General features: G+C 43.7%; 1 protein-coding gene across 1 annotated transcript; it reads left to right on the forward strand.

The window, feature by feature from the left end:
- The first annotated feature begins 2,687 nt into the window (after window positions 1-2,687).
- LOC115384451 (E3 ubiquitin-protein ligase TRIM21-like) lies at window positions 2,688-8,435 on the forward strand. The gene is made up of 12 exons (XM_030086729.1): window positions 2,688-2,871; window positions 3,683-3,822; window positions 3,915-3,984; window positions 4,075-4,130; window positions 4,235-4,322; window positions 4,636-4,724; window positions 5,086-5,181; window positions 5,841-5,944; window positions 6,054-6,153; window positions 6,319-6,463; window positions 6,556-6,582; window positions 7,372-8,435. Exons 1-12 carry the CDS (start codon window positions 2,691-2,693, stop codon window positions 7,902-7,904), a joined length of 1,629 nt encoding a protein of 542 aa, XP_029942589.1. The 5' UTR covers window positions 2,688-2,690; the 3' UTR covers window positions 7,905-8,435.
- Window positions 8,436-15,115: the final 6,680 nt, after the last annotated feature.

Here is a 15,115-nt window from a genome sequence, read left to right on the forward strand (position 1 = left end):
GTTGTGTGTTTTGTTTTCTGTTCTATTTGCTCTGTGATGAAGAATTAAGAATAATGCAGATGTTGATTCATTATTCCTCAAATAGTTGAGTTCTCATTGATTTTTTTTTTTATCCCTAAATAGTAATTTTCTCCTTGAATTACCAACCATTTCAACCCAGACTTTGGTCAGTTTGGACTGTTCCTGAAGGATTTCATCCTTCACAGGGAACTTTCCTCCTCTGACGGCAACACCTGAGTCCCTCTAGTCATTTTTTTTGCCAGTTGTTTCAAAAACTGGAACATTTTATAAACACTTGAATATATACTTTAAAAAGAATTATATTTTCACCGTCTTCATCAGGAACTGTGTCTCAATTATTCATCTGTGAAATGTATGGAGAGAAAGAACAATGCTGTACTGTAGTAGAGGAGCTCAAGCTTCCACAGAAAGTCAAGCCTCTTTATTTGTTTCTTTGTCCCCAGGGGGGAAATTTCTTTAACAAATTAACTCACCAGTAGGCATCCAGCACGGCGGCTGTGTGGAAATAGACAAACATGGACAATTCTTATTGATTCTTTATTCTAGCCTCTTCTTTTTATATGATCTTTATCTTTTATTTTTATATATATATATATATATATATATATATATATATATATATATATATATATGTATATATATATATATATATATATATATATATATATATATGTATATATATATATATATATATATCTTGATTCTCAATAGCTTTGCAGAGAATATAAAACAATGTGATGTGACTGTTTTGATTGAGCCATTAAAGTCACTGTCATTACATCCTGTAACAGTCAGTTAAATGAACAACCAATTTAATCCCTCCCAAAATTAATATTTTTTTTTTATCGGCAGAATGTTACATTTTGTTCTGCTCCATTCTTCATTGGAAGCCGGTTGACTGACTGCTCTGTCCATCCAGTCAAAGCCAAAGGAAAAAGGAATAAGAAAAAGAAAACAGAGCGAAAGTTATTTATTTATTTATTTATTTATTTATTTATTTATTTATTTATTCATAACCCAAAAAACATCTATGTAATGTCTCTCCTATATGGAAAATCGAACAAAAATGCTTTAAGCATCACAAATAAATTTAAAAAAGGGTGAAGATTTTTTTTTTTTTTTTTTTCCTTTTTCTGAGTTCTTTCTGGGAAAACATTTAAATATATGTTTGGTAGCTATTTTATAAACAACAAAATTGAGCATTTTAATGAACTTTATATTTAAGCAATAAAAATGAACCACCCTCTCAACCATGTATGGTGCTTTCTGGATCCTCCTCAAGCTCAGGTCCTCTACCAGAGGCATGATGGGAGTTTGAGGGGTCTTCATTCATTCATTCATTCATTCATTCATTCATTCATTCTTTATTTAAGCCAGACACAATAAAGGTCCATATAGATTAAAAGAAGTACAAAAAATATGTCTATTAAACAAAGACAACCGCCTATATACAATCATTTCAACAATGTCCTCATCCAGTCTTATTTCTTTTTCTCGATTTGTCCTGTTCCACAGCTAAGATCGAACTGAGAGTCTTTTACTGTCAGAACAAAAGGCCATCAGGGTCCTCCATCACCTCTGAAGGTCTGTTCCAGTTCCAGTTACCAGACTGACTTAAACCAGATTCACCTGAGCAGAAAACATAAACTAATGTGTGAATGTTTTAATACAGAATTCACTATTTATTCCTGCTTTCATCACCTTTTGTCTTTATGTTTTTCTTTGCACTTATGAAACACTTTCAATTGCTTTGTGTCTGAATGGAGTGATATGAATCAACTTGCCCCACCCTGATGAATTAAACAGGTGTGAATGATGAATAAGTGAAACTTGAACTCCTCCCAACTAAATTATGGCCCCAGGCCTGTAACGGCTGTACAAGCAGGAAATGCGTATTAAAATGACCTCTTTTTAAACTTTTACTGTTAGTTCAGCCTCCTGAAGGCAGACTTTATCATCCAGTTATGAAATAAGGGTCATTATGTCATAATCTGAGAGTAACGAAGCCATAACAACTTGTCATCCAGGCTCTGTTTTGTTTCTGGTGAAGTGAAACTGAAACTGGGAATCCTTGTTTGGTCTCCAGGAAATATAAAGGAGGCAGATCACAGTTCAGTCACACCTGGAGAGAGGCGGGTAAGCAGCAGCTCCTCTTAACCTCACGCTTTTATCCAGCATTTTGGCTGTAAGGATTAATACAAAAGCTTTAATTGTGTATTTTTTGAAACATTATTTCAGTTTCTTTTTGAAATTTCATAATTTCAGCAGTGTTGTTTAATCTGGAAGTCTTCATTTTACCTGATTCGATGATAAAAACTTGAGAAAATTACGAAAGATTTTTTTCCAATTTTTCCAGGAAACTTAAATATTTTTATAATTAGAGATTCTCTGGATTCACTGATGGTTACATGAGCGGATAAGAACCAGTTTCTTTCACAAGTGATTGTAATTTGAGACCATGTAAACAGTGCAAATGGTGTTGAAGTGGAAAATACTGAACAAACAGGTGTGTGTGTGTGTGTGTGTGTGACTCTGGCAGGGCTACAGCGTGACTCAGAACAGGGGAACGCCTCCAGACTTTAATTCTCCGCTGAAGCAAGAATCAGGGGTCAACAGGAAGCCTGGGTCTTAACGTGTCTCTGTCCTCTCCAGACATCCTCACCGTCGCCATGAGCCTTCAGACCTGCCACTGCGGTTGGTCTAAAGTCACCACCTACCACGGCCTGAGAACTCACCAGGGCATAAAGGGATGCACCCCTAAAGGAATGAGCATCCCTCAGTCTGCTCACAGGAAATTACCTCAAATCTCCAGTCCGGCTCCTCCAATCAGAACACAGGATCCTTTCTTCAGTAAGTTTGGCCATTTTCGTCCGTTTATCAGATTTTAAGGTAAAAATGAACAAAGAAAAACATTTACAGACACAAGAATCATCTTCAGATTAACTTTCTTCTCAGAAAAGAGTGAGAGTTGAATTTATCTAAAGACCAGATGTCATAAAAATATCACCTGATGAGCAAATGTTTGATCAGGGTGTGTTTTCTATTCACCTCTGAGGCTCAACTATAAAGGAAGAGCAAAGTAACTAGTAAATCCCAGCATGCATTTTGTCTTTATTTGATTTTGTCTTTACTATTTTTTTTTTGTTTATTTTAAATAAAAGATGCCGTAAAAAAATAAGTAAAACTTAAAGGACTTTAACACAACATAATATAGTTATAGTTAGTGCATTTTCTTTTGCTGGATTTTCAGTTTAAACGCTTCAAAGTAGCGAATGTTAAGCTTTTAACTCCACATCTTAACAAAAGTCATGATAACAGGGTTTATTTCCATTGGCAGACCAGCTTGTAAGAAGTGGGTCAAGAAGGTAAATCAATATTTAACAGAAGAATGACACACTCATGTAGATTCCTCCGCTATGAAAGGTGCCATATTGTTATATGATAGGCATCAATGAAAAAACAAAGAATTACACTTCTACTCCGTCCACTGACTGTGTTTAACTGAGACTGTTTTGAAGGGTAATGTTAAAATTTATACCTAAAAAAGCCACATTAGAAAAAAACAAGTATGATAAAATCAACTTGAGCTTTCATAAATATTAATTTAAAAAAAAAGAAGATGTGCAGCAGCATGAATGAATTCTTCCGAATGTCTTCACAGACATATTTGGAATCGGGCTGACGACTCAGAGCATGACCAGAGTTTTATCGGGGGTCCAGCTCGAACAGGGTTACTTCAACGGATTCCAGACTGAACCCCCTCATCAGAGCTACACACCACTAACTGCTGTCCGGGAGGAGGTACTTTTACTCCCATGATGCACTGAGACTGAACACTTCCACTTCTGGAAAAAGAGTAAAGATCAATTTCCTTTCTTTAATCCTTCCGACAGAATGTGATTCTGTTTCCAAACCTCCTCAACCAGACCAATCATCCTCCAGTGGCACAGCCTGCAGCACCATGTGAGTCGTATGTCCAGTGAGGTTCTTACATGCAAACAGCATTTTTTTTCTAACAATAATCTAATGTGATAAGCGCTTTGTTTTCCACAGTGTTTCAGCGGAATTCTTCACAAATGAGAACAAACTGGGACCGAGCTCCACGAACAGTACGACCGATTTCTGCCTCATCTGAATGTTTTGAAGACAGAAACTCGGGAAGTGTGTTCTTCAGTTGATGTGATCATTAACAGAATAAACATTTCTCTTTCAGTCTCTCTTTTCGCCGGCGTTACCCACAGTCACCGCTCCAGTGAACCTTGGATCTCCACAGCCCACAGTGCAGGACAGAAGTGTATTGTGTATGTAGTTCTTTGAGACATGATTTTCTTCATTTACCTTCATTCCGGCCACATTTGCACTGTCAGTGTGAAGTGACCCAATTTTGAGTTTTAGATCTTATGCGACACAGATGTAAGAAGGAAACAAAGACTCATGCATTCAGATTTAGCAGTGGAAAGAAATGGTATGTTTCAGATATGAGTCAATGTGATCGCCGTTAAACCAGGCTGATCGGATTTTATTTACCTTGCATTTCTAAAAAAAAAAATGGCAGCAAATCTGATCCGTGCATCCAGACTTGTGGTGTGAATGTCTCATGTTTTTTCTCTACAGTTTTTGCGACTCCCCAGCATTTACGTGGAACCACAGATGAATCGGACAGATGCCGTCGAGCCCTGGACTTCTCCACTGAGGACCAGCAGGTATGAATAGTCTCCTAAATGAATGCTGGACAACAGTAAATCAATGATCTTCTGCATCTGATCCATCTGGACTCGGCTCTCCGCTGCTGTCACAGGGGAAGGAGGGTCTCAAAACTCCAAGCAGATGGAGAGACAGGAGCTCTCTCTTTAGAGAGCATCAACTCTGATTCAATTCAGCTTTATTCATGTTATTTGTTCTGTTCCTGTCTTTATATTTTTAACTGTCCTGTAAAGCATCGACGGTGATTCTGTAGGAGTTGATGGTGGTTAAAAATGCCATCGACTGGATTTATCAGATCTCTCTGTTGTGGGGGGAATAATGATGATAATAATGATGTGTTTGTTTTCTTTTTATTCCAAGGCAAAGCAAGAAAGGATGAAAGCTGATTTACAGCAAAAGATTCACGTCAGGCAGCAAAGGAAGGAGGAAGTCAGATCGTCAGCAGCAGATTGCTGGGTAAGCTGTCATTCAGGTGATTGTCAAGATGTTCTTGTAGTTCCTTTGGGGTTGTGGTGGTCCAGATCTTAAGTAAGAGATTATTTAACTGGAAGCTCAATGGTTCAGATCCCACTGGTCAGCACTGCTGGTCCATGAGCAAGGCATGTGTGATGAAATTAGCTGTACTGCAGCTGACTTGTATGTTTACTTTCAAGCCTTCTCAAACTTCATCTAATGACTCTCATTTCAAATAACACACTGTAACGACTCAGTCTCTCTCCATGAGTCCTCCGGCACAGAGTTGACACAGAATGGACACAGCCCTTCATAGATTTGATCTTTTACGGATTACTTTCCAGAGCGGAAGACAAACACAACCACTGGAGAGCCTTTACAAGCCGCTCACTGTCCTCCAGTCAGTCTTCCGGCAGCCCGGTGACTGTCCTCAGATCCTTGCTCCTCCTGGAACAACTGCATTTTGAAACCCAGCCTGTTGCTGGGAGAGTGGGGGAGTGGTAATCAATGACTTTTAGTCACAGGTGTTCCCCCTTACCTCTCTCCAGCGGCTTCACTGAGGTCTGCCTCACAACCTCTCCTCCACAGCTGAGCTCAGCCATGCAGAAATGTGATCATCTTTAGACATATCAATATTATCCTCCATCCATCTGCTCTTTCAGGGCTGTCTGGATGCTGAATGGCTGCAAATCAACAGCGTCTTCTCAAGTGTGATGAAACTTGTTGAGGAAGCTCGTCAGAAAGCTCTTCGGCCTCTGGAGGACAGGTCGGTCCTCGGTGGCTCAGGAACTCTTAACACAATTAAAGAACCTTGATGCACTTATAGAACTACTCTTTTAATTTGAGCTACCATGTTATCATACTTTTCTATTTAGGAAAAGGGAAGTGGGAAGAGAAGCTGAAAGAATTGTTCAGAAAATCCAAAGAGAAATTGAGACATTTGAAAAGGCCATTGGAGAGTTGAACAACAACCAGGTGAGCTTTAATGATGAGAAATCTGACTCTAAAATCTTCTAACATTGACAAAACACTCAAACTGGATGCAGTTTGTTTGATTCTAGTTTTAAAACTCTGTATTTTCTATGTGTTAAATGAACCTGGTCTCTCAGTTGACACTTTTGTCTTGCCCTCAAACCTCAGGTTTCCTCTGTAAGAAGCCTGAATGAATCTGTGGATAATGAAGAGACCGGCGTGGATACTTCACTCTCCCTTGGTACTCTGAGAGCCGCGACTTCTACCATGATGAATCAGATTGAGCAGGAGCTGGAAAAGCTCACTTCAGTTGGTGTGTTTCCATATTTGCCACGGTTTGCTCCAAATTGTAGTATCATTTGTGTTTAAATGTTTCTACATTTTTCTGAATTTTTGTCTTTGCAGAGCTGAAGAGGGTTCCAACATTTGCAAGTGAGTCTTTACAGTTTGTGTATGTTAGAATTAAAACTGTATATTTATAGAAAGATAAATTAAAATGACAGCACATCGTGAAATTATTTCCAAATTGGGATCTGAGATTATTTCAGGGGAGTCTGGCATCCCGAAGTCTACGGCATCACACCTAATTTACAAAACAATGTTGTTCAGAGCCACGGAAAACTTAAGTTTTTGAAAACGCCTCAGAAGGTGGAACTTTTTGAAAACGCTGTGACTCTATAGCTGTGGAAACAGGCTGAAAATTAACTTTTTTGAAACTCTACGCAGGGTCTCCACAGTCATAGTCAATAGTGCTTCTGCAGACGTGCAAGTTGATGGCCAATAATGATAATATACATCTTCCTGAGACGTGGTAGTTTAAATAAATATCCAACTGGGTCCTCTCTCCATGTGAATATCCATGTACTCCTCATTGTGTTATTTTCTACAGTATTGTTCTCTGTGTGTGCACTTGCTTTTGTTACAAAACAATCAACAGCACCCACGAGTGGCCCAACATGAAAACGACACGAAAATGCATTTTATAATTTACAGAGCAACGTTTTGGAAGCAAGTTCATCCTTGGCCATTAGTGTTTTGTTGTTGGTTGTTTTAGTAAGCTGTGTTTTCGTCCGTTTCTACAGAGATGAAGTCTGAACATTTTGATAAGAAGCTGTGTTTTCACTGACTCTGGTCACTGTTGTCATGGAAGCATACCCCCAAAAAGCAACAAAAGTGGCTTTAATCATGTTTCCTTCCTGAATCCATGCTGTTCACCTGCAGTGGATGTGAAGCTGGATCCGGCCACTGCTCATCGGAGCCTCGTCGTTTCTCCTGATGGGAAGAAAGTGAAAGACGGTGGAACAAACTCCGGAGTTCCCGACACTGCTGAGAGGTTCGACTTGTTTGGCAGCATCCTGGGGCTCAACGGCCTGACCTCTGGAAGGGCTTACTGGGAGGTGGACGTCGGTTGCAAGTCCGGCTGGGATCTTGGTGTGGCAAGACGCAGTGCCAACCGTAAAGGCAAGCTGGAGCTGAACCCCGAGGAGGGTTACTGGGTTGCTGTCCATTTCGAAGACAAAATGTATGCAGCCATGACGGCACCGCCCGTCAGAATCAGTCCGAAGGAGAAGCCTAAGACAGTGGGGGTGTTTGTAGATTACGAGGAAGGACTTGTGTCCTTCTACGATGTCAAAACCCAGTCTCACATATACTCCTTCTCCGAGTGCTTGTTTGGCGGCGAGATCTGTCCTTATTTCAGTCCACACACACAAAATGAGAAGAATACGGATCCTCTGTTTATCTGTGCTGTGTAGCTGATGAAGAGGTTAAAAAGTAGAACTCTGGAGTCAAAAAACAGATGTTTTAAAGCGTTTGACCTGCTTCAGATGATGGATGATTTTCTCAAGATGTGCAATGTAAATACTCGGTTTTATCAAAGAAAAAAACAATAGTACCTTTAAAACACTATATGTGCAATCATTTTCTGTAAAATTAAAAAAAGACGATTGATTTTATTGCAGATGAGACTTTCTATTGAACCGAAAAACTGGGTGTGATCTTAAATAATTTTACAGTTTGCACAGGGCAGTGCGCAGACAGGCAAGGCATGTTCAAAAGGACGAACCACAATAAAAACTACAGAATGGAGGAATCTTTGTATCGTATTTTACACACTGCTTCTCCAGAGACAAGCACACACTTTATCTTCATAGTCACGCTCAGGTCATGTATTTGATGTGTAGTTTTTTATTTTAGACCTGCAATCTGTCAGCTTTCTCTGGTGAGCTGGCAAACCGGAGGGAAGTTGATGTTCGTGAATGACTGATGTTTTTTTTTGTTTTTTTTTAAAGGACAAACTTTTTTTGCTCTTAAATTAATTATATCTGTCTGTACATACTCTTCTGTGCATTAAATAACTTCTGTTTCAATTTTCCAAGTAATCGGTTTTTATTTATTTTTGAATAAGGTGTATTCATCCTGCCGGAACAATTTTGTTCCTCTTCTGTTGTAAATCAATCAATAAATTAGGATCACCTTTTCAATTGCTTTAATTAATTTTTGAAGATTCCGAAGATCTTCAAAAAAAAATCTTCGGAATCTTCAAAAATTAATTAAAGCAATTGAAAAGGTGATCCTAATTTATTGATTGATTTTTTTTTTTTTTTTTTTTGAAGATTCCGAAGTACTCCCCCTAGAACTGCCACCTTAACGTGGTGGGGGAGTTTGAGAGCCCGCATGATCCCAGGAGCTATGTTGCCGGGGGGCTTTATGCCCCCTAGTAGGGTCTCCCATGGCAAACAGGTCCTGGGTGACGGGCCAGACTGAGAGCAGTTCAAAACCCCCTATGAGTAGAAAAAGAACAAAGGTCGTTACGTCGCCCGGTATGGCGCAGCCGGGGCCCCACCCTGGAGCCAGGCCTGGGGTTGGGGCTCGTAAGCGAGCGCCTGGTGGCCGAGTCTTTGCCTACGGGGCCCGGCCGGGCTCAGCCCGAATGGACGACGTGGGCCTGACCTCCGGTGGGCTCACCACCCACCGAGAGAACCGTAGGGGCCGGGTGCAGTGTGGATTGGGTGGCAGCCGACGGCAGGGTGCCCGGCGACCCGATCCCCGGACACAGAGACTGGCTCTAGGGACATGGAATGTCACCTCGTTGGCGGGGAAGGAGCCCGAGCTTGTGAGGGAGGTTGAGAGGTACCGGCTAGATATAGTCGGACTCACCTCCACACATAGCCTGGGCTCTGGAACCCAACCTCTCGAGAAGGGCTGGACTCTCCACTTCTCTGGCGTTGCCCGCGGTGAGAGGCGGCGGGCTGGTGTGGGTTTGCTTATAGCCCCACAGCTCAGCCGCCATGTGTTGGAGTTCACCCCAGTGAACGAGAGGGTTGCATCCCTGTGCCTTCGGGTCGTGGATAGGTGCTTCGACCTTCTTGGAGTCCCTGGGAGGGGTGCTGGACAGCGCTCCGACTGGGGACTCCATTGTTCTACTGGGGGACTTCAACGCCCACGTGGGCAGCGACAGTGAGACCTGGAAGGGGGTGATTGGATTGCACGGCCTCCCCGATCTGAACCCGAGTGGTGTTTGGTTACTGGACTTCTGTGCTAGTCACAGTTTGTCCATAACGAACACCATGTTCGAGCACAGGGGTGTCCATAAGTGCACTTGGCACCAGGACACCCTAGGTCGGAGGTCGATGATCGACTTTGTTGTCGTGTCATCTGACCTCCGGCCGCGTGTTTTGGACACTCGGGTGAAGAGAGGGGCAGAGCTGTCGACCGATCACCACCTGGTGGTGAGTTGGATTCGCTGGCGGAGGAGGAAACCAGACAGACTTGGCAGACCCAAACGTGTTGTGAGGGTCTGCTGGGAACGTCTGGCGGAACCCTCTGTCAGCATGGCTTTCAACTCCCACCTCCGGGAGAGCTTCTGTCATGTCCCGAGGGAGGCTGGGGACATTGAGTCCGAGTGGACCATGTTCTCCACCTCCATTGTCGAAGCAGCTGCTCGGAGCTGTGGTCGTAAGGTCTCCGGTGCCTGTCGTGGTGGCAACCCCCGAACCCGGTGGTGGACACCGGAAGTAAGGGCTGCCGTCAAGCTGAAGAAGGAGTCCTATCGAGCCTTGCTGGCTCATGGGACTCCCGAAGCAGCTGACGGGTACCGGCAGGCCAAGCGAACTGCAGCCCAAGCAGTTGTGGAGGCAAAAACTCAGGTCTGGGAGGAGTTCGGGGAGGCCATGGAGGAGGACTATCGGTCGGCCTCGAAGAAATTCTGGCAAACCGTCCGGCGCCTCAGGAGGGGAAAGCAGGTCTCCGCCAACACTGTTTACAGTGGAGGTGGGGAGCTGCTGACCTCAACTGGGGATATTGTTGGACGGTGGAAGGAATACTTTGAGGACCTCCTCAATCCCGTCGCCACATCTTCCGTGGAGGAAGCAGAGGCTGAGGTCTCAGAGGTGGACTCATCCATCACCCAAGCTGAAGTCACTGAGGTGGTTGGCAAGCTCCTCGGTGGCATGGCACCGGGGGTGGACGAGATTCGGCCTGAGTACCTTAAGTCTCTGGATGTGCAGGGACTGTCTTGGTTGACACGTCTCTGCAACATCGCGTGGCGGTCGGGGACGGTGCCTCTGGATTGGCAGACTGGGGTGGTGGTCCCCCTGTTTAAAAAGGGGGACCGGAGGGTGTGCTCCAACTATAGGGGGATTACACTCCTCAGCCTCCCCAGGAAAGTCTATTCCAGGGTACTGGAGAGGAGGATCCGACCAATAGTCGAACCTCGGATCCAGGAGGAACAATGCGGTTTTCATCCTGGTCGTGGAACAGTGGACCAGCTCTATACCCTCCATAGGGTGCTCGAGGGTTCGTGGGAGTTTGCCCAACCAGTCCACATGTGTTTTGTGGATTTGGAGAAGGCATTCGACCGTGTCCCTCGTGGTGTCTTGTGGGGGGTGCTCCGGGAATATGGAGTCCGGGGCCCCTTGTTAAGGGCCGTCCGGTCTCTGTATGACCGGAGTAGGAGTCTGGTCCGCATTGCCGGCAGTAAGTCGGACCTGTTCCCGGTGCATATTGGACTCCGGCAGGGCTGCCCTTTGTCACCGGTTCTGTTCATAATCTTCATGGACAGAATTTCTAGGTGCAGCCAGGGGCCGGAGGGGTTCCGGTTCGGGAACCACAGGATTTCATCTCTGCTTTTTGCAGATGATGTTGTCCTGTTGGCTTCATCGAACCCAGACCTACAGCATGCACTGGGGCGGTTCGCAGCCGAGTGTGAAGCGGCAGGGATGAGGATCAGCACCTCCAAATCCGAGGCCATGGTCCTCGACCGGAGGAAGGTGGCTTGCCCCCTCCAGGTTGGTGGAGATACTCTGGCCCAAGTGGAGGAGTTTAAGTATCTTGGGGTCTTGTTCACGAGTGGGGGACGGATGGAGCGTGAGATTGACAGGCGGATCGGTGCAGTGGCTGCAGTGATGCAGTCGTTGTATCGGTCCGTCGTGGTGAAGAAGGAGCTAAGCCGAAAGGCGAAGCTCTCGATTTACCGGTCAATCTACGTTCCCACCCTCACCTATGGTCATGAGCTTTGGGTCATGACCGAAAGGACAAGATCCCGGATACAAGCGGCCGAAATGAGCTTCCTCCGTAGGGTGGCTGGGCGCTCCCTTAGAGATAGGGTGAGGAGCTCAGTCACCAGGGAGGAGCTCGGAGTAGAGCCGCTACTCCTCCACATCGAGAGGAACCAGCTGAGGTGGCTCGGACCTCTGTTTAGGATGCCTCCTGGACGCCCCTAGGGAGGTGTTCTGGGCATGTCCCACTGGGAGGAGACCCCGGGGAAGACCCAGGACACACTGGAGAGACTATGTCTCTCGGCTGGCCTGGGAACGCCTTGGGATCCTCCCAGAGGAGCTGGAGGAAGTGTCTGGGGACAGGGAAGTCTGGGCATCCCTGCTGAGACTGCTGCCCCCGCGACCCGGCCCCGGATAAGCGGTAGAAAATGGATGGATGGATGGATGGAAGATTCCGAAGTATTGATGTGACAAGAAGAAGTAGAATAAAAGATGATCAAATAGATAATTTCTTTTAACAAAGCAACAGGACAGCAGCCTTTACAAAGATGTTTACAATTTATACAAGTTGTATTGAATAATGACTGTGTGTGTGTGTGTGTGTGTGTGTGTGTGTGTGTGTGTGTGCGCCATATTTTATATGAACCTTCTGCATTGTGGTCTTGATAAAAAAAACATTCATTGCACCATAGTTAGTTTTGTTATTTTCGTTTTACATCCTCAGAGCCTTTGTGATCAGTCTTTAGGGTCAAATCCAGGTTCTGATATTTGTGTTTCTGCTGCATACACCACATTTTACACAGCTCGTCTAAGAAAGCCTGTGCTGTGAATTTCAGCCATCTTAGATCATTCATTTGGCATTTAACAAATGTTATAAATGTCTCATTAACATGAGGATTATGAGGAGTTCTTGAGAAATGTTCTCCCCTGCAAGAGGACTCTGGATCCAAAAAGTTTGAGAACCCTGGTCTGTAATGTTAAAGCCAGGTTTTTATTTGTGCAGCTAGCCGCCTCACTGACGCAGAGAGCAACTTTCGGGTGAACGTTTTCAATGCCTGTCTCGATCATCCAGCAACTGTTCCAAAGATTCATCAGTTTAAATGGAACTGTGAATATATTTGAGGCAATTGATCCCAACACACTGCTGCACTCAGGAGATGAGGAGTTTCTCCAAGCTGCCCAGCAGTGACCACTACAGTCGGGACATCGGCCCCAGCTTCCCTCGCCAGCTCCTGAGACAACTCTGTCCTTTGCTTCCTCTGGTCCATGTTGAGTGTGGCACACTTCATGTGACTCCCTGTCGCCCTCTATATGAGCCACTGACTGATTACAAGATTGTGGACACCTGTGATGCTAATTAGTGGACACACCTTGGATTGACATGTTCCTCTGGTCACATCATATTTTCAATATTTTCTAGGGGGACCATCATTTTTGTCCTGTTTCTGGAGTTCATATATATATATATATATATATATATATATATATATATATATATATATATATATATATATATATATATATATATATATATATATATATATGTATGTACCGTATTGGCCCGAATATAAGACGATGTTTTTTTCCAGAAATTGCATCCTCAAAAGTGGGGTCGTGTTATAATCGCGGACTTACGGTAGATGGTCAATACGCATCCGCGCCGCTAGATGGAGCCAAAGTATCACTGACCAGAGAGCGAGTGGAGCGATGAAATGAGATCAAACGATCTGATGAAAAATGGCGGATCATCTGGAACAAAGGGGCTGAACGCTGGACAACTGAGCAAACAACAGAGGCGAAGTTATGATCCCAACTTTAAACTGATGGTGATCAACGCAGCAGAGTCATCAAACTACTGCCAAGCCGCCAGGAGGTATGGTGGAGCAGAGCCTCGTTCTTATTGGAGAGCACAGAAAAAACGCCTGCAGATGCTAAACTATGAGAAAAGCTTTTCCCAAGAGCGGACGCTTCAGAGAGACTGACAGAAGGGTGAGTGAATACATCACTGAAAAACAGAAAGATGGAATGCCCACCACCAGAGCCTGATTCAGCTGAAGGCTCTAGAAAGTTATTTACATCATTTACGCAGTTTTGAACCCTTGAGGCTTCCTTTTTGTTGCTTATTGTTTCTTATTTTGAGAAAGAGAATATATTTATTCATTTTATATCTCGTGAAATGTTATCTCAGTTGTGAGTTTTTGAGTTTATAATAATTGTACAATAAAAAGTTGTTTTATGAGTGACCTTACTGTCTTCAGCATTTTTTTTTTCACAAAATGACCTTTGAAAAATAGGGGTCGTGTTATAATCGGAGTCGTCTTATATTCGGGCCAATACGGTATATATATGCCTAATGACGCCACTGGTGGAAAGCATGATTCATCTTTGCATTATTAATCTCCCATTCAGGAGACAAATCTCTTCTCTCCAGGGCTTGTGTCACAAAACTTCTTCACTCCTCTCCTCTGTGCACATCTGCCTACAGCTCTGCAGACACTGTGCACGCGGCGTTCACTGCTGATTGGCTGTTACCCCTGCTGGCTCTGAGCGTAACCAATCAGATGGTTCTGTGGGCGGGACAATGTTCAGTGGCATTCCGCTCAAAAAGTTGTGTTTTCAGTGACGTGATTGTAATGTGGATCCCCAAAAGCAACAAAACGTTTCAACTTTCTCTTGAAATGTGCAAACAAAGTTGAAATCAAGTTATATCTCTCATGAGACTATATTATTAAGCTCAGGGTTGGGGAGTAATGGATTACATGTAACAATATTATATACATATATTATTATCATTATTATTATTATTATTAATTATTAATTTATCTATTTATTTATTTGTCTTTAGTATAATATTAGTATTAGTATTAGTATTAGTATTAAGAGCTTGAAACCCACTGCTTGTGGGTTCAAACACCGTCCAGGGTCTGTCTGTGGTGAGTCTTCATGTTCTCTCCCTGTGTGTGGTCAGTAGTTTCCTCCAGGTGCTGCTGTTTCCTCCACAGTCCATTAAAAACAGGAATGAGAGGCTCACTGTGACCCAAAGCTGTGTGTGTGTGTGTGTGTGTGTGTGTGTGTGTGTGTGTGTGTGTGTGTCTATCCTTGTGGGGGCCAAATGTCCCCACAAGGATAGAAAAACCTGGAACGACGTGCCTTGTGGGGACCTTTTTCCGGTCCTAATGAGGAGAAACAGTGTTTTCTTGGCCATGTTGTTGTTACTGAAAAAAGTAAAAGTGCAAAAACATTTCTTTAGGGTTAGGCATTGTTTTGGTGTGAGTTAGGGTTAGGGTAAGGGTCAGGGTTAGGAGTGAATGGGAGTCAATGGAAGGTCCTCACAAGGATAGAAATACGAACCTCTGTGTGTGTGTGTGTGTGTGTGTGTGTGTGTGTGTGTGTGTGTGTGTGTGTGTGTGTGTGTGTGTGTGTGTGTGTGTGTGTGTGTGTGAAAACAACATGCACTTCTCCCAGCA

The sequence above is a fragment of the Salarias fasciatus genome, chromosome 3 (genome assembly GCF_902148845.1).
Source record: "Salarias fasciatus chromosome 3, fSalaFa1.1, whole genome shotgun sequence".
NCBI lineage: Eukaryota > Metazoa > Chordata > Actinopteri > Blenniiformes > Blenniidae > Salarias > Salarias fasciatus.